General features: G+C 40.4%; 1 protein-coding gene across 3 annotated transcripts in view; it reads left to right on the forward strand.

Moving 5' to 3' along the window:
- The window catches only part of DGKI (diacylglycerol kinase iota), a 432,523-nt gene that overhangs the window by 199,683 nt on the left and 205,283 nt on the right, over window positions 1-27,557 (forward strand). The window contains exons 7-10 of one of the 3 annotated variants that reach the window (XM_079150095.1): window positions 6,110-6,181; window positions 8,901-9,017; window positions 19,818-19,892; window positions 20,414-20,512. In XM_079150095.1, the coding sequence (XP_079006221.1) occupies window positions 6,110-6,181; window positions 8,901-9,017; window positions 19,818-19,892; window positions 20,414-20,512 (363 nt within the window). The remainder of the gene's footprint in view (window positions 1-6,109; window positions 6,182-8,900; window positions 9,018-19,817; window positions 19,893-20,413; window positions 20,513-27,557) is intronic. The other 2 variants (XM_079150096.1, XM_079150097.1) reach the window with 2 other exon arrangements.

Raw genomic sequence — 27,557 nt, forward strand, 5'->3', positions numbered from 1 at the left:
TACATTGTAATTCCAAACCACATCAGGATGGAGAAACTCAGGGTGTTCTGTTGAGGAATAATAAAAAGCCAATGTATAGGTGTGAATTGGCTATTCCCTGGAGCAAGCACATATTATGGACAATAAGAGCAATGCAGATTTTCAGAGCCTTTAATTAATGCCATAAAGTGTGTTGTAATTAAGCCCAGTAGAAAAGAACTTAGGTTTTTCAAGAATGATTTTAATGTAGTGACTGTAAACCACATAATTTTAAATAACTTCAGAAGTTATAAAACACTGCTTACTATTGATAAAAACATTGTTCATTATAATTTAACTTAGATGAATACATGTGTTTACATTTTGAAAACCTTAAAAATTCTTTTTGACAATTTTAGCTTAAGACCAATATCATAATAGGAAATTTAGGAAGTTCAGATAAATGAGATTTTCTATGGATGAATAAAACTCCAGTTTTTCAAAAACTAGAATATTATACTAACATTTTTACACTGTGAAAAAACTAAGGAAAAGGCATATTATCACACTAGCCTAGTTCCTAAGGAGTCACCATGTCTAGCAAAGATTCTTGTCTCAGTGAGCTGGTAGCACTGCACTGAATGGTTGTTGAAAAGAAAAATTCAGTGATCTGTGTGTTTTGGGATGGGGGTTGGTTCCTGGTGGCTTTGCTAATTAAAGATTGAAACATGCACTGTGAATAACACAAACTAGCCTGTGAGTGAGTGGATAATCAAGTTAACAAAAGCGCCATTTTTTTTTTTTTTTTTTTGGTCAGAAGAGTTTTCAAATAGGCTGGTTAATCTGCACCTAGGTAACCTGAAGGTCTTGGTTACTTACTAGCTTCACCTGGTTGAAAGTGGTTGCAACATAGTCAGTTTGAGGTCTTCTATCAAAATGCTGCTCAAAGAGGTAAAACCTCCTTTTACATCAGTGAGTGCCAATTCACTAGTTATAGTGATATATATTGGTAGTTATGTTCCCATAAGATACGGTTAAAAGAGTGGTATAGCAGTTTATGTTAAAATTTCAATCTCATTTTGCTAGAAATTATGAACTTTGCTTTTCCACTTATGATAAACATTTTAGAGATGAAACAGGAAATTTGTAAAAGAGTATATATATTTAGTTCAAAAATCATAGGGAGTATTTGAGCAAAAATGCTACAAGTTCTTTTTTTAAGATAAATATTACTGGAGGTAAATTGATTTAGTCTTATATTTCACTTGGGATTGTCCTCAATAACAGTTATGGGCCTTGCACATGCAGGTGAATATGGACAGGCTTATTTTATTGCTACTTAGTTTTGGAAGCAAGTGAAATATCAACTTGTGTTGGGTAAAATCAAATCACACAGGGAGGGAAGCCTAAGGTCAAGAGATCCCTCCACTTCAAACCCCTGTTCAATACAGAAACAAGAGAATACTTTTCAGCTCATTTCAGGCAAGGTTCTTGTTTTCTGGTTTCAGCCAAGGCTATAAAAATGAGTGCCATTTGGTACGTGCCCTAGATGGCGGAAGAAAGAGAGGCCCCAGAGTGTTAGCTGCTCAGAATAAGTCTCGAATGCTTCATTCCAAAGGCTCAATGTGATTGAAAAAACCCAAAGAACTAGGAGAGTGACTTTGTCCCTTAGTATTCTTGATATTTTTAATTCTGAAGTCAGTTAGATCCGAAGCATCTGGGCTTATATCCCCATTTGCCTCTTTGATAGTGCAGAACAAAATCGCCCTTAAAAATCAGAGTCATTCGAAATGCAGTCAGACATCTGTCAGGACCATAATAGCAGATGTGGGCCAGCATTTTAACACGGGTGATTGGGAATCTGGTTCTTTTTGCCTGGCCAAAATCTCCCCATGGCAGGTGGTCTGTGGGAACGTCGTCCATGATGGCCCTGAGGCAGTTCTGTTTATGTCTCTGTGTGGATAAAGCCCAAAGCCATGGTCACTGTGCTTCTGCCAGACTAGAATCCAAAACAAAGCACAGAGAGGATGACCACCAGGCTCGTTTCCAAGGGAGCCCCCACAGTTCTGCATAAGCAGCATGCCCAGTGCCCTGGTTGTGATTGGCCTTGTCATTTGTTTCTGGAATCAGCCTGTCCCTGTCACAGTGGATTGCATCTGTTGTCTCCCTGAAGCCAGAAGAGAAGCCCAGCAGTCAGATGAGGGCGGCAGCTGAACACACTCACCCTAAACTCCAGAAGGCTTTCTCAGCAAGGTGGTGGAAGAGGTTCCTGCTGTTAGATCTTAGTGGTTAATACTCTTCCACATATATCAACACACACACCTGTTTAGGACATTATAAGGAACTCCCAGATACATTATTTCACTTGATGCTTATAACCCACCTGATGGTGGTAAAGGAAGAAATTAGAAAAGTTAAGTGATTCACCTGATATCATTGTTATAGTTTGGATGTGAGGTGTCCCCCAAAAGCTCACGTGTGAGACAACGCAAGAAGGTTCAGAGGAGAAATGATTGGGTTATAAAAGCCTTAACCCAATCAGTGATTTAATCCTCTGATGGGATTGAGTGGTAACTGAAGGTGGGTAGGGTGTGGCTGAAAACGGTGGGTCATTGGAGGCTTGCTTTTGGGATGTCTATTTTGTATCTGGAGAGTTGGAATCTGTCTCTCTGCTGCCTAGTCGTCATGTGAGCTGCTTCCCTCCACCACATCCTTCCTTCCTGGTGTGTTCAGACTCACCTCAAGACCTGAGGAATGGAGCCTGCTGTCTAGGGACCTCTGAAACACTGTGAGTCCCCAGATAAATTTTTCCTCCTTTAAGATTGTTCTGGTCAGGTCTTTTAGTCACAGCAACAAAAAAGCTGACTAAAATAGTCACCCAACCAATAAGAAGATTCAAGAGCTGGGCTCAGCTTTGTCATCTCTCCCCAGATTCTGTCTGATGTACAAGTTGATGAAAGGATGCCTGGGTAATAGTATTTAAGACTCAGTACATTTTGAATCATGACACTCAGCTGTGGCTCTCAGGTCACACATTTTACTGTATTGATTTTAGCTATACAGCATTCCCAATATTGCAGACTTAAAAGTAAAGTTTAGAATTCTCGGATGTTTGTATTGCCTATTGGGCTGGTTTTTCGCTTGTAGAAGGGTCTAATGAGGACGCACATTTTCAGGAGTCTTAGATCAGGCGTTTAAAGCCTGGATGGCATGAAGTTTGTGATTGGATCACGATGTGGTAGCAGCAACTTTCTTGTTCATTTAATAAGAAAATGTGTATCCCTCACCTATGATGTTTGAAGAACTATGCCAAGTTGCTAAGAACAAGCATTTAATTTGAAGACCTCTCAGTTCTACTGGAGAGCTGATACATGTGCACATAAAATAACCAGCTTCCTGGGGCAACTACTTGTTAGTGGCAAGGGGAGGTAGAGGTGACCTTCAAGTTCAGGAGGAGAACCACAGGCATTGAGGTGATTTAGAAAATGTTTTTTAGATTTTGTAGTAGACATAAAATCTAGATACTACTGTATATGAAATGTGGTGGGCTTTCCTGCTGATGGGTTGGGAATGAATAAACAGCATGGGGCCAAAAAAGGGAAACATAAAAGAATAAATCAAGTTGTGGAATATAATCAGACCCATCTCACTATGACAGGGCCTTACAACAGAAAGGAGTGGGTGATAGATGTTGAAAAATTGGGACAATTATGGATGGTCCGAAAATGCCCATAAGAGGAGTTTATTTTCTTAATCTGTAGGGAAAGAAGTGTCATTTAAGTATTTTGAACTGGTGACAGGGAAGAAAAAAGGGGGAAGCAGTCTGTCACTGGAGAGAGAAGTTAGAAAATGGAGCGCACTCCAGATATGAAGTGACCAGTTGACACAGTGGATGCCCGGCTGGATTTGGGGAACCACAGGGAGGTATTTCAGGGTGCTCAGGGCCCACGCCAGCACCAGCACACATGCTCTTACCTTTTTTTCCCTTTCTTGACACAGCATCACAAATTGTTGCTCTCGTCTTAAAGTTCTATCCATCTCTCTGCTTCCTCAAAAATGACTTGGGGGATGTTGAGGAAGTTTTCAAGTATCTGCAGTGTGAAGTCATTTATGTCTTCTTTGGTACCCTCTCATTTTATATTTGAATAGTTCAGTATCAGCTTTGAAAAGTCCTGCACAACTAGTCCTCTGGCCCACTAACGTTGTGTCCTCTCTGTAAGCTATTCCTGTTGGGCAGTTGCAACTCTCAGGTGCTTCAGACTGGGGTGGTTGTTTGCTGGTCCAGAATTTCACTTGTGTCCAAGAAGCAGTCCTCTTCTGGGGAAAAGGTGCTGTCATTGAGAGAAAGGGGCAGTAAGACCCATTACCTGGGTGGAGGAGTGTGTGTCAGGTCATCAAGAGCACCCCGGTTTCAGTGATCCACTGGAGGGACTCAGCATGGAGCACTCACATCTATGATTTATCACAACCCAAGGACATAAGGCAAAGTCAGCAAAGAGACAGGTGCATGGGGGGAGTTTGGAAGAAGCCAGGCACAGGCTTCCAGGGTCTTTACCCAGGGAGTCCTCAGGATGTGCTGAATTCCTCTAGCAGTGAGCTGCAAAACCCAGGTGAAATATCTGCCATTCTCATTAGAAACTCAGTGCTCAGAGTTTTTAATGAGACCTGTTCACATAAGCACCCTCTGCATAGCACAGACCAAAATTCCAGACTCCCCGCAGGAAAATAGTATTCAGCAGAAGCTGTGTAGTGTAACAGTTTAGGCCCAACCTGCCACTCTTAACTATTCTGGGAATTGAGGAAAACTTTCTGAAATCCAGTTTTCCCAACCTTCAAACAGCCCTTCTAAGGTTAGGATTCTCAGGATTGCTGAGGATTCTCAAGGTTAACTTTTCTATACAGGGAGTGACATTATGATCACTTAAGTTGCTGCAAAGGTTGTGATGATGGAGAAATTGTTCAAATCCAAGAGAGTCTGATGTTAAAAAATCATGTTTATGGAAGTGCTATTTGATGGTGGGGCAACAGAGAAGGATGAGAAGAGGAATCTCAGGGTGAAGGCAGTTGAACCCAGTCCTAATGTCCTAGCTAATGTCATGCAGGAGACTGGTGAGGTAGCGGGAGAACTGGGATAGTGCTTCAGGGAACCAAGAGAGGAGAAAGATTCAGAGGAGGGAATGCTCAACGGTGTGTCAGTGCTGTGGACAGGCAGGGGTTATGGACATTGCCAAATGCCATTGGGCCATCACTTCATAGCATGTGAATTGAGTTTAATTTAAAATCATCAATGCATGTTAAGCAAGACTCATTTGTCCAGGGCCTAGAATGACTTTCCTGCCCATCACATCTTTCTCTTTTCTTCTGACCACCTTACCGAAGTCCTGTTTAGTTTCTTGTTACTGCTCTTTGTTGGGGTTTAGATTTTACAGGCAGTGAGAAATGACTGGGCTTTGGGAAAAAAATTCTTTGAGCATTACTGCAGACTTCTCTTTGGTAATTATTTAAAGACAGCAGCAACTAAAACCACCTCTTCCGTTCCTGATGGAAGAGTTATTCTGTTTGTTCATTTAAGAGGGTTGTTTTTGCTATCCCATCCATCTCATCAGTGCTTGCTGATGAGGAATAAAAACTAAAAGCTGCTTGTTTTGCGAGCAGACGTCCCAAGAGGATGATGAAAGTGTTTGAATTTCCTGCTCTACCCTTGGACTTCTCCCAGACCCTGACTTCTGGGTACTGTCTCTCTGATATTTCACTCTGTCTTCCTGAGTTCTCAGACTCTAGAGGTGTAAAGTCTCTGAGATACATGACCATGATGACATTGGATCAGGTGACTTTTCCTTTGCTTGTAATAAAATTAGATCAGAAATATTTTTGAGCTCTTTTTTTGTGTGCAGCTGATTTAGGGAAAGTTAGTGGTGTAGGAAATGCCAGGGCCTCCTCCTTCTCACACTCTGGGTGGTTCAGAAATAGAAACTCTTTGCATGGCAGAAGGTGGAGAGCACAGTGCTGATGGTGGCACTTGTGGTCCTGGTTACTATAGTAATGGGTGACAGTTCTGGTCTTATGTACTTCATTGAACTTCAGCAGGGCTGATATGTGCTGTGATTTAGGTGTTTTTAAAAATTCTCTGTCTCTTGTCCTAATATCCCAGGGCTTCCAGCAAAAGTTCTCCTTCCACAGTAAAGAGATCGTGGCCATCAGCTGTTCCTGGTGCAAGCAGGCGGTAAGTTTGGGAGGAGATACAGCAACATGGGCTCATGTGACCACTACACCGCCAGTGCTTGAGTTCCTGACCACCAGGGGAACACGATCCTAACTGAACGTATTACTTTTCTCAGATAGAATCCTTGAAGGATGAAAGACAGTAAAACTATAGAACAACTGTACGTATGAGCTGAGAGAAACTGTAGAAGTACATTCGCCCCTTTCTTTTGTACATGTTCAAAAGCCTGGGACTAAAGATTGGGAAGTCCTCCCCTGGTTCCAGCCCTGGGGCTGGAATAGAGGGCTTCTTACTCCTGGACCACATTTCTGCCCTCTCCACTAGAGTGCTGAGAACTCCTCCTGGTAGAAAGGTTCAGAGTTAGGAACACAGCCACGCTCAACAGGAGAGACCCCTCTAATGCAGGTGTCCAACCCTCTTGGTTCTTGGTTCCTTCAGTTTTGACATGGATGAAAATCTCCTGTGCCCTTCTTTAGATTTCTCTAGGCTTGGATGATGTCGTCTGTGTGCTAATTAAAATGTAACTCTTCTATACATTAGCACACATGCATCCGTTAGGATCTGAGGGTCATTTTTCCATTTATTTTTCTTCTTTTTTAAATTTCCCTTTGCCCATTCAGCTTTTTTTTTTGTTTTTTATTACCTAAATCCTATCTCCAAACCAGATGCTACATTTTCTTACTGGTTGACCTGTGTGCCTGTTGTTTCTTTTACTCTTACTTGGGAGTTGGCAAACTGTGGCTCCCCAAGGTCAAATATGGCCAACATCTATTTTTATAAATAAAGTTTTATCAAAACACAGCCATGCCTAGTTACTTATGGATTCTCTGTGGCTGTTTTTGCATTTTTGTATCATCTATGGCTACTTTCATGCTGCAGTGGGTGACTTGAGCTTCCTGACCTGGTGAGACCCTGTTGGTGAGCTGTGCTCAGATGGCTGTACCTGCTCTACCATGTCACTATCAGGCGAGGGTGAGATGGTTTATCAGGGTCAATTTGGAAACCCAGCCCCACTTTCCAGTGAACATGTATGCTCTTTAATCTCAACTCAACTGAATTAATACAGAGACTGGATTCTCATTTGACCATTAAGGCAGAACTTTGGTCAATTCCACATAAATTTGAATTCCCCATTTTAACATTGTAGAAGGTGATTTTGCAAGTACTATAATTTTAAAATTTTGGCACGAATTATAATTATGATATATTTTAACAGTAAAGGTAAACAAACAAGTAAGTGAATCTCCATGGTGCAGAAGAATGGACCCTGGGTTTGGGAGTTGAGTTTCCTTCATTAAGATCCTAGTTCTATCATTTAAAAGCTGTGTGATCTTGAATTTGCCTCTTAGTCACTAGATTGGAGATTGCTCCAGAACAATCTGAAAGAATATATTTTGTCAGTCTCTGAGATCCATACCATTGTAGATATACAATGATAATTTTAGATATACAATTTAAATTTTTTTTCAAAAGAAGGTTATTTTTTTTCAAAATAACGTTCCTCTGGAAAATCTAATCTTTTGCAAAAGGCAAATAACTAGTGACAGGGAGAATTAGTAAGTATTTTATTCTTAATTGATCAATTAGTCATTAGCTACTGGATCACAGCAGATCTTGAAGACATGCAAAAATGAAAAAATATTATTAAAATTTCAGTGACTGTATTAGCTAGTTTTCCTGACAGTCCTGATTTATGTCTGTTTTTCTCACATAGTTATTATCAGTGATATCCTTCACTTTTAAATTGTTCCAGTGAAAATGATAAATTATATGATCACGATAAATATAAACCAAGTAGAAACTGACGTGAAGTTCTAAGAAATCACTATGATTAAAATGTAAGGCCCCTAATTATTGCATAATGTTGATTTTATGTTTATTAGAAAATGAGTATTACTGCACATTGCTATCACTCTGTAGTCAGGATGATTGCAAATGTGATTGGCCCCCAGCCATCAGTCCCAGCATCACAGCTGGGGTACCCAGTTAAGCCCCTCACACTGAGGTGCTGCTAAGATCATTAGTCTCCTTTTGCTTCCTTCCTTTCAAAAGTGAAAGCACTTCAAGCTTGCCAAGTGTATCAGGGCACTGTATTTTTTTAAGGCTGTTGAGGAACCAAGCAGAAGCACTCTCTTTGTACTTCTTTCCCTCTGGGATTAATAACTTCCTAGAAGAGATGTCCTGCCTCTCTCCTGGCTTCTCTAACTGGAGAGAGAACCCGGGAGGATTTATGTCTCTGATGGATAAAGGAGAGGCAGAGGGTAGGACTTGCCTTTTGGCTGACCTTCATTTCCTTCTCCACATTATCCTTAATCAACCAAGTCTGTGACAGGCACAAGAGAAGGGTCACAATTGTGTGCAGCTGGGATTACTGGACCCTTCTAAATTTCTAACATCCTCATGTAAATATTTCATTAAATGGGTAGAAAGTTTTTGCAGACCTTGTCCTGCCAGGTTGATTTCTCCTTAACAATTGTAGTAAATTTGTATACTGGAATGAAAGAAAGTCTCTCAGCTCCTGGGGCTGGTTGGGTGGTGTTGAGAAGCAAGTGCCCTTAGTGTGTGTGTGTGTGCATGCACGTCTGTGGTTCCCTCTGTGTGTGTGTGCATGTGCCTGCCTGTGTGTGTACGCACAATGTGTGTGTACATGCACTTACAACTTCTTGCTGTGACATTACCTTTTGCCCAGAATTGCTTATTAGCCCCTTTTTCTCTTCAGTTTCACAATAAGGTGACCTGTTTCATGCTGCATCACATCGAGGAACCCTGCTCCCTGGGGGCTCATGCTGCAGTTATAGTCCCGCCCACCTGGATCATTAAGGTGAAGAAGCCTCAGGTAACTGCCAGGACCCTGGTGCTGCTGGCCAGTGCAGAGAAAAGTGAACTGCTGCTACTCGCTTTTCTCCCCCTGACTATTCTTTGGGTTCCTGAAAGTTCTGCTCACTCATCCCCAAGATCCCGTGCTTCAGCTACTAAATTCATCCCGTAGCCCAACACTTGACTGCACTGGCTCCCTCATGGAATCAGCCGAATAAATTCAAAGTTCTAGAACAAGGACGCTTCCTCCCCATTCATTTTCTCACTATATTCTCTTTGATAGTAGCTCTCCTGAGTTTCAGAGAGGCCCAGTGATGGGTACAGCTGGCTTTTTTACAACTCTCTTCTCTTCCAGCCTGGACACTCCCAGGAAGTCAGTTGAGGGCAGACTGAGTCATGACCTTCCTGCACACACAAGGCCTGCTCAGAGAGCAGCAGCACCTTCTTAAAGCAAAGTGGTATTTATCGTTAGTTCCTAACCCCATCCTGTTATTCTTCTCAGTGCACTTCCTCTCCTCGCCGGTCTCAGCTTCATTGTTTTGGAGACTGTGATGGTTTCTCAACTAGGCCATATTCTTCAACTGAGCACGTTTCTTCCTTCATACCATACATCCTGAACAGTAGGTGCCAACTTATAGGATGGCAGACTTTTCGTGCAAAAATAGGGAGAGAGATCCTACCTACCCCAGAGTACAGGTGTTTTAGGACGTCTCATTGAATGTAATGTATTTAGAAGATGGTGGACCAATTCCTGGGGTCTCTTGTGCAACTTATTCTCATCAACCCAATTTTATTTAAAAGCTCATGGCTGAGAGATATGGTTTTGCTTTATGTGTTTCATATCAAATTTAGCCTCTATTCACGAGTACTGTTTATGAATGATCTTCCTAAGTTAGAATCCATGGAAGCATTGGGGAGCTTATTCCCAGAGACAAGTGCAGTATTGTGTGTTAGAAGGTGGGAACTCTGTATAATCTTTCATTTTACGTGTTTGTATCCAGTGTCAAGATGTGTTAGATGAGTGGCCTAAGGTGACACATGTTAGTATCTCTCTCTATATTGCTGTCTGAAATTCAAGTGCAGTGAGTTCCAGTTTTTACTTTTGAATTTCCTTAATATTTCTACTTCTTTCTTCTCTCTTTCTATAATTTAGTAATCTCTCCAAGGCTTTATATTATATAGTATGTGGGTTGTGTCAGTGGGTCTAATGGACTCTGTGGTACAACACAGGGTCCTCGCGCTCTGAAGAGCCTTAGAATTACCTTAAGGGGATGGTTGGAGGAGTTTCACGAGGAGGTGGGTTTTAATATGCTGTTTGAAAGATGAGTAGGGTTTAAATCAGTGGAGAAGAGAAGGAGTAGCAGGCAGGAGCTTGGCTGGAATAAGGGCATCATGTCCCACCATTTGTGGGACTATGAAATTAGTTGGCCTGAGGTACAGGGTGAGGGGGAAGGTGGGGTGAGCAGAAGGTTGCATAGGATTGATGGGGGGGGGGGGATCTGAAGACATGTGGACTTTGTCCTGAAGTAACTGGTTTCTTCATCAGCCAAGGAATGACAGAGTCCAAAGAGTCTCATGGAAGGAAAAGTTAGCAAGAATGTGTAGGATGCCTTAGTGTTATGGGATTTTGAAAGACTAGAAATAGAACAGTTAGGAAAATCAGATGATGATTCCACTCTGCATAGAAATGGTATTCTTTTCTGCATTCTGCAAACACCTTTTCGTTATGGAAATTTTCAAGCAAATGAAGAAAGAGAAAATTTGTAATGGGTTCTTCTACAGGATTCAGGTTTTCTGCCACTCTCATTTCAGCTATCCTTGGCCCAGCCAGGTTATTTTCTTTCATTAAACTATTAATTTTGGGATTAATAAGAAACTGGAAGACATAATAGAGGGAAATTTCCTGCACCCTTGACCAAGCCTCTGGTAATACCTTGCAGTACAGCGTCACCCCAGCTGCCAACCTCGACAGCATCAACAGAGACGCCCACCTACTTGTTCCCAGCCACCTCCATTTTCCTCCTGGCCTCACCCCTTCTGTCCCACCTTCCTGAAAGTGGGATCTACCCCATGTTTTTTGTTTTCAATTTCACCTGCTAATGCTGCCTTTTGCTTCTTTAAAATATAACATTTAAAAAAGATAATAGTATAACATTGTCTCCCTCATCAAAATTAATAATTCCTTAAATTTTTTTTTCTGTGTGTCTCAACTATTTTCTTTTTCTACAGTAAAGTTTTTCAAATCAGAACCCAAAGTCCCAAACTGCCTTTTGTGGACAGGTACCTTTGGTCTCTTAAATTTATAACGATATCTTCATATTTTTTCATGCTATTTATTTGTTGAATAAACTGGGTCATTTTTTCTATGGAACTTCCTGAATCTTGATTTTGACTGACTGTATCCTTATTGTGTTTTAAAACAATTGTATTTTGTGTAGACTAATATGGAGATGTAGCAGCTCATTTAGATTTGGGTTTAACTTTTGGGGGAAAGGATTGCATGCTATTTATATTGGATTTCTCACCAAGGAACATCACATCAGCTTGTTTCAGTATTAGTGATGTCATGATCAATCAGTGAGCTTGGAAGCTGTCATCCTAATCCATCTACAATAGCCTTTTACCTATTGATTATCCCCTACGGATTATCATCAAAATCAAAATTTTTTAAAAATTCTTTTATTTCATTAGTGGTTGCCAAAATGTGGTTTCTCCAATTTTTACTCTTTTTCACTATTTAGCTATGATTTTTCTGTGAACAGGTCTTCCCCTTATCACCAACAAACAGGAGACAAATATTTAAGTATTTGACTTTATTAGTAAATTTTCAGAATAAGTTAATGCACTAGCAACTTTTAGAGGTGGCTGAGAATCACTGTGGTCGTCTTTGCAGAGCTTCATGATGGACTCACCTCATCCTTATGTATGTGAATATGCAGACATGTGTATGCATGTGCCCCCATGACATGTCTCAGTCTCAAGTCCTTATTATTCTTCTTATATTCACACTGCTTTATCTTTGACCGATTGGAACCCCTCCCCGGTGTCTCCTGCCTACTGTCATGACCAGTTTTGGACAGCTTCTTTGGTTTCAGGAATGATGTCATGCCCTGGGATCATCTTGTGCATTTCCTGTTCATTTCTGGAGTCAGCCACGTAGATATTAAATAGCTTGAGATGTGTTTGAACCCAGGAATTCTGATTCTGCAAATCAAATTCTTAGAGGCCACACTGCCTCACTGTCTACTGTAGTCAGCTTTGTCTAAAAATGTTGATGATCCCTCTTCCTGTGGGCTCCAAAGCTGTCCAATAAGTTAGTTAATGAGCTAAATTCTGTTTAAAAACTGGTTCAGGATGAGTCTGGGTACAGCACAGTAATATTTAAGAACTCTGACTTTTGAACTTGGACTCCCTGGATCCTTAACCTTACCATCTACCATTTACAATATTTATGCAATATTGAACAATTTAAACTTTTCCATTTCATTTTCCCATCTTCAGAGTGTCAGTGATGCAGGTACCTAATTCCCAGGGTTTTCAGGAAGATTAGTCAGCTAACAGATGCACATAGAACAGCCATGGCTGGTTGTAAGCAACACAGATAGCTTTTGTGATCTTTCTTCTTGTTGACTTTAAGGAGTGCAGAGTATCAAAGTGAAGACATGCCACAGCAGTCGAAAATACTGGACAGTTACACACACATCAGGACAGAAGTCATTGATCCCCGAGCCCTATGTGTTAAAATGAAAGAGAATGAAAAGAAGAGGAGATTTCCAGTGGACAGGGTGTAAAGAGAGAACAGTAAGGGCCATAGCCTGGCATCTCCTATGCTCCCAGAGCAGCTTGAGACACTAACTGTTGTGTTTTACCCTGTGGTGGGATTGTTTATTCTGGTGTGTTGCCTCTACTGTGGAAGAGAGTCAGGGCCATTTATACATTGAATAAAAGAATGGACGAAGACTAGGGAATTGTCCACCTGCAGGAAGTAGAAGAAGAGAATCTGCAAACAGGAAGAGAGCTGTGAAAACATGGTTTCATTATTTAAAATGGAAAGGAAACAGGGTGGCCATCAATGTTGAATTCTACAGATACTGAAAGTAATAACAGAAATTGAGAAAAGTCATCGGGTTGGTGGTCAGATCATGGGTAACAATCAAAACTATAGTTTGTAAGGTGTGTAACACGGGTGCCAAGTTGTTCCTGATGACTTGGAGGCAGTGATATCAGACAATTCATTTGAGACATTGGGATGTGTATTAAAAAGGAGAATTTGGAAGGTAGATGGAGAATAGCAGAGTAAAATCTTTTTCCAACTTTAAGGTCCTATGTACATTTTTATACACATCAACATTACTGTATTTTTCATTCTTTTATCATATTCCTTCAAAAAACAAATTATAAAGTAGGTGTTCTTAATTGGAGTAAGTAAACATTTATTTAAGTGGTCATATTCAAAGATGCCATCGTGTGCAGTATGAGGTCTAAAGATGAATCAGATGGGATTGATTTCCACAAAAAATATGCTCCCTCCCTAGAGGTAACATCGATATACCCATTTAAGTCATTGATCAGAGTATTTGTGAATTCTGGAAGAGGCATTCAACAATATGTGTATCCTTAAGGAAAGAGTATCCTCCTGATATTTTTAGAAGTGTGACCTTTTTGGTTAATGTATACTTTGGGGAAAGATACACACAGAGTGGGGAGCCCAGCAGGCTAGACTGGGTGGCTTAACCGTGGTCAGGAAGGAGTCCTGCGTCCAAGGTCGAGAGTGCTAAGGTGCCCCAGATGTGAAAACACAGTAGAACCATGAAGCAGGAGTGAGCACTTGCAGTTGTTGAGATCAAGGTAAGCTAAGTGGAAATCACACTCCAGTGCTTGGTTTTGAAGGATGTGGGTGGTGTCATTGGGAAGAGAGACGAAGAAGGTCAACTCAAGTTGATAGAACATACTGAGAATCATTAAGATGGATCATCAAATAAAGTTGGCTTTATTTGGATGTTTGTGTTTAAACAAATGACTGCAGAGAGGAGCAATGACTAATTGTACAGGAGTCTCCCCTTATCCCCAGAGATGCAGTTCAAACAGTTCCACAGATGCCATGGATAGTATCACACCATATTTTATATATATACAATGTTTCTTCTTATGCATATATTCCTATGATAAAATTTAATTGATAAATTAGGTACAGTTAGAGATGGATAATAATAACTAATAACAAAATAGAACAACAGTATCAATATACTATAATAAAAGTTATTTAAAATTGATGATTTTTTTTTCTGGAATTTTCCATTTAATATTTTCAGACCATAGTTGACTGTAAATAACTGAAACTGCAGGAAGCAAAACTGTATTATGGTCAGGAAAAGTGGTTCATAAAGAGATGGAATTGGACTACATATTTTCCTTCTCTGTTAAGAGATGGCTGGCTGAGAGGATAATGGCTCCCTGAGCAGCTGTGGAGTCGGGAATCCTGAGACATCTTGGTGGCTAGGGGAATGTGGGCTGCCTGCATGATTTGCTGGGCTTCATCACCAAATCACATAGAGAGAGGAAGAAGTTATTTACTAGAAGTGAAAAGAAGGTGAAAGGTAGATGATTTTAAAGAATCCAAATTGAAAAAAAATTTTTTTTTAAGAATGGAGGCTGAATCTGTTATTGTGTTTGCATTCCAAGTTGTATCTAAAGTTACAGATGTCAGTGTCTCTCTTCTGGATTGAAAATCTTAGAGAACAATATTTTGATCAGATAAACAATTCTGATTCTGTTCAAGCACCAGTGTAAGTACTGGTAGCAAATGGAGCAAGACATGTATCACGTGAATGTCTTACAGAGTCCAGCCATAGAATATGAGGGTGGAATAGCTTTTGCAGAAGTTTTGCATCATGAGACAAGACACCTTTTGAGAAAATGTTTTCCTTTTCCAAAACTGTTTTGTAACCCTTTCAGTAATATCAAAGGGTTTCTACAGTCTCGTAGAAAGAATATAAAATGATGCTCCATCCTTTTTCCCGAATAGAGTCCATTGGGACTATATAGGCCTAAATAGGAGCACTGTGGTTGCTTTGAAGAACAATAATACTCTGATTTTTGGTATATTGTTTAGTTATTAGTAATACATAAGTGTTTTTCCTGTAAAAAATAAAAAAATAAACTTTTTAGATAAAAGAAAAAGTTCCCCTTTCACCAACATTTTAAATTATAGGTTCTCCCCCATCTCCTCCATTAAAAATCCATATGGAATTTTTACTGCTGATTTACATGCATAGAAGCACACCTGCGGAAAAGATATAGAGCCATTGTGAGCATTGCGGTGTGTGTTTTCAAAAGGAGACCTTATTCTACTCATAATGCTTTAGAACTCGCCGCGCCTGCTAAAAACATGAACCTAGGGACATATTTTAAACTGCTGTCCACATCCCATACAATGGTTGTCCTGGTTTATTTATTCATCTCCCTGTCAATGGATAGTTACATTGTTTCTAATGTTCCACGTGTTAACAGTGCTGTGTTCATTTCTTCCTGGCCCCAAATGTGCTTTTTTCATATTAGTCCTTTTTAAAATTTTTTTTTTAATCCCTTATGAGTGGAAAATCTTCTTTAAATGCTGACGACCTGTGAAATGTAGTAACTAATGTTATGCAATGACCAACAGTATCTCTCAAAATTGCCCAAGTCATTTCCTTTGGTGAATTCTAAAGGTAAACTAGAACTTGTGATTTACCCAGATCTATGACTATTTGTAGCTTTTGAGATCTTGTCCTTAACTTTTTTTTTTCATGTCCTTAACTTTTTTTTTTTTTTTAATCTTTATATTTTGGGTGCTGGGGATCAACCTCAGGGCCTTGTGCTTGCAAGGCAAGCACTGTACCAACTGAGTCATCTCCCCAGCCCTCATGTCCTTAACTTTTAAAAATTATTTTCATTAGGGCATCATAGTGACACATAGTAGTGGACTTCATTTGGATATTCACACATGCATAGAATATAATTTGCCCCATTTCAGTCTCAGCACTTCCACATTCCCTCTCCTTTCCCTCTCCCATGACTTTAACTTTTGCTGTGAGCTTTCTTTATTCTTCTGCTTGCCCATCCTCAGAACCACCAGTAACACAGCTGGAGTAGGCAATGAGAAAGCTCTTAAATGGAGAACCTGACAGCCACTCCTGTTGCCTTTCAGAGTTTGGTTCAGTATATGGGGGGATGACTTCCTTTGGGATAATGAATTGGTGTGTGTGTGTGTGTGTGTGTGTGTGTGTATGTATATATACATATATATATATTTTTTTTTTTTTTTAAAGATCTGTTATTATAACCAGTCATATGTGATCCCATAACCTGGGAAAATCCCTTAAGTGTAATAAGACCTAAAGTTTCCTTCTCAGTTGAGTGATTGATCCAAAAGTATTTCTTAACAGCCCAGGAAGGAGTCATAACTTTGTTAAGGGTTTTGTTGATAGGATTACTTCTGAGGCAAGGTAAGATTGTCCTGATATCTGGTCCAAGAAAACAAAAAGCCTTTTTCTTTCCTTAGGTCTTTCACAAAAGAGCCAGGCACAGATTGTACAGGGGCAACTACTGTTAGAATCAGAAGAATGTGATGATGATGATGATAATAATAATAATAATAATAATAATAATAATAATAATAATAATAAAATAAACCACACACACAAATAAAACCCCTGTTTGGGTAGTGTTGATCTTGCAAAGGGAACTCTTTGTGTCACTAAGTTAGCTGCCCTTGATGTTTTGGATGTCAGAACAAGAATTAAAGGATTCTTGACTCTGTCTTCAATGAGTCCCCACAATACCTTCTTGGTATCCTTTTTGCCTTCTTGCAAAGCACACTGTTGCATTGCATTCTCCAACCATTCTGACCCAGGCAGGGTAGGCCATATTGCAGATCTACAAGGGTAGGTGACTTGTCTTCTTGTGACTAAAACACATCCCCAATCTGCTTCACATTCATCTGTTCCTCACTGAATTTGCTGCCTTCCAAACAAGGTTGTATGTTCAGACAGAAGTCTGTGTTTCTGTGTGCACAGAAGGGAGCCTTCGGGAACGTTGAGGCATGCTGGGGAACTGCACACTCTCACTGTTGCTGTCTGCCCATCGTAGGGCTGTAAGGTCTCTCAGAGCTCACGCAGACGCGCTCAGGTACTGTACACCACCGTGCTTGGGCTTCGCCCTCTTCTTGGTCTGTGAAGTGAGGAAGGCCTCAGATGCCTTCGTCCTGGTGAGGCTAAGAAGCACTTGCATTTGCTCCATCTGTGTTACCAAGGCTGTTTTGTGTGTCTGTTCCCTCTGGGAGTGGAGTTCCTCACCTGCACTATTCTCAGATATCAACCCTTACTTCGATGTGTTTTTTTCCAATTCTGTGTTCCCCTTGTGTGCTTGATCCTCATAATCATCTGAAATACTGTGATTTCTATGATCAGACAAGTTTAAGAAACTTGTGGTAAGATCTTGCCCTGATCTGATAGACCTGTCTCTTAGAGTCAAAAACTCAAGGTCCACAATCTGTCCTTGCAAGCACGGGGCATCCTGCAGCTGCTCTTGACAGTGAATGAGCTAGGAGAGCTAAGTTGGGAGGCACACATTCACTTCCTAGGGGTCCCTTCAAACTGCAGAGGGTTAGTCAGTGCTGTGAGCTATGTTAACATGCACACACCATTCCAACAAGGATGGCCTGCAGACCTCCTGCCAGCATTTGTGCTTGGTGCTGGGCTGTACAGCTGTGAATGAGGCAGTGCATACTAGGCTAACTGCTTCACATACCTTTACTCATTTGAACTTCACACCTGTCCTTTGAGGTAGGTATTATCACTTCATTTTAAAATTAAGAGGCTGATGTTTCCAAAGTTTGGCTGACTCGGCCAAGGTCACAGAGGTAGTAACAGGGAGATTCGGGACCCTACTAAGTCTATCAGACTCAAGCTTCCCCCTGTTGATCGACTCTACCCCTCCACACACGCCTAATGTTCCTCTTTTCTACTTCAAGCAGAAGTTCTCAGCCCTGGCTGCATGGTAGAATTGCCCAGGGAGCTTTGAAGAAATAACCTTGCTTGGGCTTCACCCCAAACAAATTAAATAAGAATATTTGATGTGGCCCGGGTATGCACATTTTTTCCAAAGCTCTCATGGTTGAGACTAATATGTAAAGATGGTTGAGAATCTCTGAAAGCATCATTAATTGACACCAAATAGATACTTCTGCTGGCCTAATAGTTCCCAACATTCTTCTTAGACCTTGTGGCTGATTAAACTTTTAAAGACTCCAGATCCTTTTTCTTCCCTTTTATACAAACCGAAATTTATCAAAATATAACACATGCTTTCATACTGCAAAAGAGACAAGGACCTGATAAAAGGCCCATTGAACCAGGGTTTAGAAACCTGGAGATCTATTTTTCAGGGAGGTGTAGTCAACAGTGAATATGAGGAATCACCTGGGGTCTAGAGCACCCTTGAGCTCCAGGGTCTTTTTCATTTCCTTCGAAACTGATGGGAAAAGAGAACCTTGGGACAGATGGTGGTTCTTGAGAGTTTCTCTCATCCTTGGTAGACACAGGCCATAGATGAGCTTATTTTTTTGTAAATACAAGTCAAAGCGAAATAAAAGCAAAGTAGTTTGGATCTTGTTAATTTTAATGCATTAATATATGTAATCGAGACTAAAGTTTACTTTGAACACTCTATGGGAAAAATACTCTCAAAATTAGGTGATTAGAGAGTGACATTTCTTCAAGCTGTTTTAAAAACTTTTAACTGCTCAAACAATGCAAGTGTGTATACTTATATGAACTTCTAAGTTAAGAATTCTGCATTTCAGGCCTTCAACACTTGGTCAGACATCTATTATATGGTCAGTAATATCTTATCCTTGTGAAGATGCAGTCTAATTAATTATTGACTCTGCTCATTAAATCTGATTTTGCCTTGTCTCCAACCAGTAAGTTTTGTCTGTTCTCTAACAGGTTCTTCTCTAAGCATCTATATTAAATATTAAGAGTAAATGGTTAGTTGAAATAATCACAAAGTTGTGGTCTATAAAATCCCTAGCAAGGAAAAGCAAATTCGAGGGTCACTGTATTTCAATGAGTCTGAGGCACTTCTTTGAGAGGATAAAATAAAGGCTACTATAGAAGCAGGAAGACCTTCTAAACCAATGGCCTTTAGACAGAGAAAGAAAGAAAGCAATTACTGCTCGCCCTCTGTTTTAAGTAACTTAAGGTGACTCTTACCTCAGCATTTAAAATATTAGACATTAGTGCTAATATAGTAGTTGGATCATGAAGTTCCGCTGGGGTCAAGAGTCATTTTATGACTATTATTATAAAAAAGACCATTAAAAAAGTTAACAGGAAAGAAAAAGAAACAAGAAAAACATGAAAAATGGCCTCCTTTTTTACATTTCCACATAGGTGATCTCCATACCAGGAGATGAACTTGAACTTGGTTGGGCGGGAGACGGACCTGGTTGGGCGGGAGACTGGAGCCCCTCAGAGAATTTGGGATTCTTCCATTTTTACTGGGAGGGTTGGCAGGTATACCATGTGTTGTTATGTGAGTCCACGAGAGCCCCGGGGCTCTCCCTCCTGCCCCCCGTGTGCTGGGGAGTCAGTTGCTCACTCTGAAGCACTCGACTGGTTTCTGTCTGTGGCTTACCCATGAGCAGTGGCTTGGAAGTGTCAAAGCATGAGAAGCATGCAGTCAACAGCATGTGCTGCCATCACCTTCTACATGGTTCTGCATGGACGCCCCGGGGCCGCCTGCCTCTGCGCTCAGGCATCTCCTTCTTTCCCTACAGAACTCCCTGAAGGCTTCAAATCGGAAGAAGAAGAGAACAAGCTTTAAAAGAAAAGCCAGTAAAAGAGGAACCGAAGTAAGTGTTGGAGAGTTAGGTTCCAAGGAAACACAGCTACCTTTCTATATCCTGCTCTGTCCTGACGGTCTGGCCCAAGCTGTTTCTGTTCCAAATAAATAAACAGGCAGACAGTGAGGTAGACACCCCTACACACACACACATACGCACACACACTCACACAGATCTAAACTGTCACTTCAGAATCAAAGCATCTGCCTGAAAATCTCTTCCCAAAGATGATGATGATGATGATGATGACGATGAAGGTAAGAGCTGACATTTCCAGAAGTCCTAGCACATACAGAGTAAACTCAAAGGCAAGGCTTAATTATCTGAGGCGAGTTATAGTTTAAGATACTTAAGTCCAAGTTATGTGTAGAGGGTCCTATGAAGAGTCAGACTTGTAAAACAAAATACAGGGTTTTTTGAGGGGTAGAAGGGTAGGTGGTGATGCCAATGTTGGGCTCCCACTTTCTTTGCTTTGGGGTTGCTGTTGAGCCACGGATGTCTGTACTAACTGTGACGCTTGCTTCTTTCAGCAGGAAAATAAAGGTCGTCCTTTTGTCATAAAACCTATCTCTTCTCCTCTCATGAAACCCTTGCTTGTATTTGTGAACCCCAAGAGTGGAGGCAACCAGGTGAGTCATTTTTCATGAGTCTAACTTAGAACTTTTAAGGATTTCTTGAAAACATAATTCCCAGTATCAATTAAAATAGCACCACCAGGACCCCAAACATTGGCAGACAACTAGTTTCTCAAGACAAGGTTGGCTTCATTGGGCTGGACAAAACACGGAGGTTCTGTGATTTATTCCTGTTTTCAATTACACTGAAAATGGTGACATTTTCTTTATATCTTTTCAAGAAAGATCATTCCAGAATTTCTCTTGTTTAATGTTTCAGGGATTCTCAGTTCTTACAGTTGGGAAACCCTCTACCAAGCCATCCTTATTTCTTCCCATTGTCATTTAGACCCCAATGCTTTTGCCCCTGTCCTCAGAGAAAAGGGAGAGGATGACTCATGGGTCAGAGCAGTCGTTAACAGACACCCCCAAAGCTGCAGAAAAATGTCAGCTTCCAAGGATTTCATCCTGTCTCGCCCAAACCCTTTTGTAGGTAATATTTACCTTGAAAGTAAAGAAACAGCCTTACAAAAATTAACTAAAGTGACAGTGCTCTTTAAAGGACAGAATTTGTTCTAAAATCTGGGTCTTTGTTCATCCTATTCTCTCCGCACTCTCTGAGGCTTCTTATCAATACTCCTCTGTAGACTTTGGTTTCCTGTGTTTTCATGTGAACACTTATATTTTGAGAAAAGATTCTGTGAGGTTTCACAGCCAACACCTGGAGGTTGGAAGCTCTTTTGCCTGTCCACGTAAGGAAGGGAGTCCGGCAGTTAGGACTGACCCAGTAGTCCAAAAGACGTTCTTGTTATAAAGACACGGTAGCTGTGATGCGGGCCTCTTAGGAGAGCTTTTGATTTAAGGGCAATATCCCTCTCCCTCTGCTCTTTCTTCAACATTCCTGAAAACTTGCTAAGCTAAGAATATGCAATGGCATTATAGAGGCCAGGGACAAGAAATGTAATATGAACAAAGAAATCATTTATTTTCAACATCCTTCATCACTGAGTGATGATCTTAATATTAAAATGGTGGTGATTCTGACTGGCTGTAGAGGAGGTGCTAAGAATGGGTTCTTACCGGTGAGGTTCAGTTTCCCTGAACCATGTGCACTCTTGGGCTGGTCTCCCTGGAGCCCACCAAGGGTTGGGATATGGTTGGGAACCATGTAACACAGCAGACCATCCAGTCAAGATAGAGCCCGTTCCTGTTCTCGTCTCTGTAAACTGTTGATGCCTGGGTCTTCAGAGACTCATGTTGCTCCCTTTTTCATTAAATAGGGAAACTGGCGTAAGTGAATTTTTTAAGGACATCATGGTTTGTTAATGACACAAAAGAGAATAACAAAAAATTCAAATGACTTTCATTCCATGTGAGTTCTGAGTTGAATGGCTCACACTGAGATTGCTGATGTGACCTCAGAGTGATAGGACATCTTTGGCAGACAAATAATTGCATGATAAACTATGAATAGAAGAATAGATGTCCTGATGGAAATTATTTACTTCGAGGACAATGTGGTGAGTGGAACGTTACATATTAAGTTATTGGAAATGTGATTAGATAAAGATTAGAATGAACCTATGGAAGACTTGGATGAGGAGTTTGGATTTGTGCAATGGCAACTAGTTTTTTGCTGTTTTTAAAACATTTTAGGTTTGTGAAATCTTTTGGCTTTTGAGCAGAGCCACATGATTACATTTAATATGCAGTTTGCTTGGAGATTCTGCTACAGTTACAGATGCTGCTTCAGTAAGTCAGGGGTGGCTCTGAATCTCCTGGGTAGAATCTCATTTCTAACCAGCTGCCAGGTGCTGCTAACCCCCCTGGCTGCCCAGAAAGCCACTCTGATTGGCAAGGGCTTACTGTGTTACCAGTAATAGAGAAAAAAAATTTAGTTGAATCCTGATTTTTACCTTCTAATAATTTACCTCTCACATTATCTGGTTTTAGATATAAAAGATTTAGATTTCATTCCCTCTCTGAATGAAAAGTTTTTAAAAAACTTACATGAACCTTTATGTAACTACTAGGTGACATCGCCATCTACTGGCAAGAAAAAGACCTATAGCTTTTTTTCTTAGTACATTACTACACATACATGAGGAAAATTTTCAACGTGGTATAAACAAATACAGGAACTGCTTCTATGTCCTTCTTTGAAACAATGCATTATTTTATAACTTTTCTTTTAAACTTCACAATAATTGTCTCTGTTTTTTCACCACTTCCAAGGCAGAGACCATATTGGTGTTTTGCCAAGGTTTGGACATTGGTAGTGCGGTTATTACTGTTGAGATCTGAATTATTTGAGGAAACAGGGACTTAGACCAGAGGCTGAATTTTTTTTTAACAACTCCCCCTGCAGGAAAGAGGTAGTAGATGGAAGACAGAGCTTATCCCAACGTGGCCCCCTCCTCTGCATGGGAATTTTGGACTAGAGAAGTACCTACCTACTTTGGTCTAATTGCAAAAACTATGATTCATCTTTGATGGACCACAGTCACTAGTATCTTTCTAATGTGAATCTTGAAGACTTTTCTGGTCCCTCTCAATGTCCCCTGTATTGGTGCGCTCTCTCTCTTCCCCTCCCTCTCTCTCTTTCTCCCAACCCCCGCCCCATGTGCTTTTGACTTTATTCCAGATGACTTACATTATAAATTCAGGGTAAAGCAGATGTTCTGACACTAGAATGATTTCTGCTAGCCAATTCTGAGAGTCAAGGGTCTGAGACTCTGTCTCCTCACCCTGTCCAGTGTTCAGTTCCAGGGCAGAGGGGTGGCGGACCCCATCCTTGGGTCAGGGCTCTAGGTCCTGATGGGTGGGAGGATGTGAGGAAGGAGTGTTCAGCCAGTGGACAGGCTCCCGCTGCTGAGCCCACACTACATCTTCCAACAGGCCTCCTCAGATTGGGAGGGAGCTCCCAAGTCAGGAGCCAGTCATAGCTAGGTGGGAGAAGAGGCAGATGAAGAGGAAATACTTCAGCAGAGAAATTTCAGTCCTCAATCTGTTTCTAAATAGTTGGACAAAGAATCTCAGTGAGGAAGTTATTTCTTGCAGTGCTGGAGACATTTCAACCTGGAGATAAATAAAAATTCAGGCTCCTAAGGGACAGCATTGCCTGGGAACTGGAGAGAGAGGTGCAGGGAATAGGTGAGCACACATTCAAAACCCAGCCTCAAGATCTTCTTGATAAACCACATCCACAGATGGCATCAAAACCACCAACACAAGAATCTGTGTAAAGACCCTCTTCTAAATTGTAATATTGGTTGGAACCTGGGGACAGTAGGACACCAACCAGCTCATGGGGCGGGCTCCTTTGCTAGGCCTAGAACCTGCGTGTCTTAGCTGGACTGGTGCTGCATCAAGATATCCATCTAATTCTCCTGATTAAAGCGTTCCCGTGACTTCGTTTCCCACAAGCTGAAGCTCACGCTTTTTAGCCGACACGATTTAGCCGACAGCTGTCTTCTGTCTTCCACCACTGCCCGCCTCGTGGTTCCAAAACTTGACAGAATATAGTTTTCCACGCGTTGCCTTGCTCTTCCCCGCCTCTTCTGCCTTTGCCCTGGCATGTCTTCCTGCACTCCATGGGGGAAGAGATGGCAAACTCTACTTATCTTCCCAGACACAATTCAGGTATCAAACCTAGGACACCTTCATCTAATCTCCAAACTTGTGCTTAGATAATGCAGTGCTCATGCTTCTCACTGGGTGTCTCCATTACAGAGTCTTCAGTGAACCAATATAATTTTGTACTGGTCTCCTTCCAGTAGATTCTGCGCTCCTGAGTGTAGGCATGGACACCAAGTGGGAGCCTAATACATATTTATTGAATACATATGGTTCCTTTGGGATTCTGCGGAGCTAGTTTGAAATAATCATTTCTTAAGCTCTTCCTCTCACCAACTTTTACATTCTTCAGGCTTCTTACTGTCTGGACAGTTGTCTTTTGTATGATCAAGATAATGATATGAACCAAGACTTAGTCATATGGCAGAACAGTTTGGCAGTGCTTTGACGAATCTGCGTGCTCTTTGAGCTGACCTGTACTTAATGGCTTCTCCACAGCCCCAAGTCATTGTCGCCACATTGTCCTCTATGAACATGGACAGAACTTCCTTCTGAGGCCAAGATGATCTCTGGTTCATTTGCCCACCTAAAACTGGCATATAGCAGGGAATGAGTGAACCTTGTCTGTTTCCTCCTATATCAATCCACTTGTTTTGGGGGACTTTACATTTTCCTGAGGAGCTGGAAAGGGTAATGTTTTTTCCACCCCTCAGGAATATCCAGTCACATAATATCCCAGAAAGTCCTGTGGTCAGTGAGGTGTTGTATTTATGACGTGTATTGAAATTCATGTGCAAGTTATTTTTTCATTTAGAGAACACCAAACTCTTGCATAAAAGTTGCAACTCTTTTGTTTGTCACATAGCATGTGGTAACTATGCAAGTGCTTGGGACTTGCTAGTGAGTGACAGTTGTATAAATGACTGGGTAGATTTAATCCTGCATTGAGAAAGAAACAAATTACTCTTTTCCCAGTGAATTAGTATTTGTCAGGCCATTCAGTTCTATTTAATAAATTACCTCTATTAAAGCCCTAAAGTAGCTTATCCTAGAGGTGGCAGCAGAGTTAATAGAACGCACTTAAATGTGTGAGTTAGACCTTTTTTTTCCCCACCTGCTAGGATTGATTTTTTTTTTTTTCCCAAATGCTGTTATTCAAACATTTATTTTTTTCCTAATGAATATTATGTCTGGAAAGAAGATAACTTTATAAAAAATCTAAGTGTTCTTTTTAGTTATACATGCCAGTAGAATCTATTTTGATATATTTATACAAGCATGGAGTATATCTTATTCTAATTAGGATCCCAGTCTTGTGGATGTATGTGACGGTGAGATTCACTGTGGTGTATTCACATATGTACACAGGAAAGCTATGTCAGATTCATTCTACTGTCTTTCCTTTTTCTATCCCCCCTCCTTTCCTTTCATTCCCTTGTCTAATCCACTGAACTTCTATTCTTAAAAAAAGTAATTGCATCATGCTGAATGTCAGCTCTGATAGGGTAGCCATGCATGGCTATGCAGGTCATAGCTGCCCAAGACAGAGGAAGCAGCATTATCCCAAGAGACCACATTGCAAATGGCACCTCCCCAGGGTAGCAGTGAGCAACTCGCCAGCCTTCATTAATACCCTTCCCTGGAAAGGATAAACTGAGATAATTAGGTGTTCCAATTAACACAAATTGAAAATGAGCAAAACCAAAACAGTGCTGCCGTTCACATCTTTTAGAGAAATTTTAGGTTAAAAAAATAACCTCTCAACGCTTTTTATTTTTACATTTCTGAAAGGTGTTAATTACCTCGTATCATATGCATAGTAGGAGTAGCTGAAATTGAGATGTGCACTCTAGCACAGCAAAGGTAGAAAGGAGTAATTAACATCAACAATTCACACTGCTCTGGGAATCTAAAACTGAAAAATTAATTTTCTAGCAAGTTGGTTGGAAATGTTCTATAAATTGGTTGGTCATTAAAATGACTCTTATGTTACTTATTAAACATAAAAGATTATTGAAATAATCCCAAACACACTTGGGAGAAAGGCGCAGCATGGGAAGAAAGAAAATGATCCAATTTTGTTAGTATTATGTCTCTAAATCTGTTTGTGTTTGACAGGGAGCAAACTATGTCCTGTGGTGAAACTGAAGGACTGCTGGTAATAATAATGAATAGAATGTTATTCCTAAAATTATAGCAAGCACATGATAAAGCAGAACTTTTAAATTGCAGGTTTGGATGATACGTGGAACAAAGGACCTGCATTGGCCTCTGTGGCAACTGGCATAACAATGTGATAATTACAAACTACACTTTAGCCCTCACACCATCAAGTGTAATTTAATGAATAGATTAAGAAAGCACAAAAAAGAAAGGGACTCACATTTACCAAGGTCTATTTTATGTCACATACCGTGCTAGATACATAACTACTCCCGAAACATTTAATTCACATAATCACCCTGGAAGGTCCCTTCTGGTTTATAGGCTGTAAGATTATAAGTGCTCACGATTACCCTATTAGAACACCCAAGTTCTTTCTGCCTCAAATGTCATGCTTTTTCTACCACACTAGGATGACTTTTAAATACAGCAGATTCGAGACAAACTTAGGAATACTTTAGGAAAGAGCAATGATGATATTCACTAAAGGAACAGAATCCTAAGTGACAAACTCTGCTTAACTGATCAAATATTATTTGCTCTGTGGTTGATAAAGTGAGGCATCCCACTTAATTTTAAAGCTCTTTTGGTACTGAGTAACGAAAAGATCATTCATTTCTTTTTGCACGGTTCCCTAAAAGGGATAATTTACAGAACTGCCTTTTGTCTTTCTTCATGACCATCTCTGTGTATGTCACAGTTATTTAAAACACTCCAAAAACTTTCATGTGACAGAGAAGGGTTTAAACTGGCATGGAGATTGAAAAAGTGTCAGAGTAAACTAGAATCTTACTAACTAGGTTTAGTTTTATATAAGACATATATATATATATACATGACTTGTATATATAAATAAATATACTCCCAGTTACTGTTAGAAAAAAATGAAACCATGCTTAGCTAATGCTACCCATGTTTCATATTATGCAGAGACAATAATAATCTGTGCAAAAATGTAAAAATTAATGTTGCCTTGCAGATGCTGATTGTTAACTTTCCAGTATGTGTTTTCACATACTAGGCAATGCTGATAGAGTTTTAACTACCATTCACTAAGTGCCTATCACATACCAGACACTATGATGTGCTCTTGGACCATTTCATTTGACCCTGGCAGCCAGTTGGTGAAAGAGGCCTCTCATCTCTATATTAATAAAGAGAAGGGAGACTAAGGTTAATGAAATTAAGAAACTTGCCCAGAATTGCACATTAGACTAGGACCTCACTTCACTGTTCCACCTATGTTTATCTCTGCCCAAAGCTCATGATTTTAACTACTTTTTACATTGTTTATAAGTAAATATTATTTTTAAATATTTGT

This window comes from Sciurus vulgaris (genome assembly GCF_902686455.1).
Source record: "Sciurus vulgaris genome assembly, chromosome: 8".
Lineage (NCBI taxonomy): Eukaryota > Metazoa > Chordata > Mammalia > Rodentia > Sciuridae > Sciurus > Sciurus vulgaris.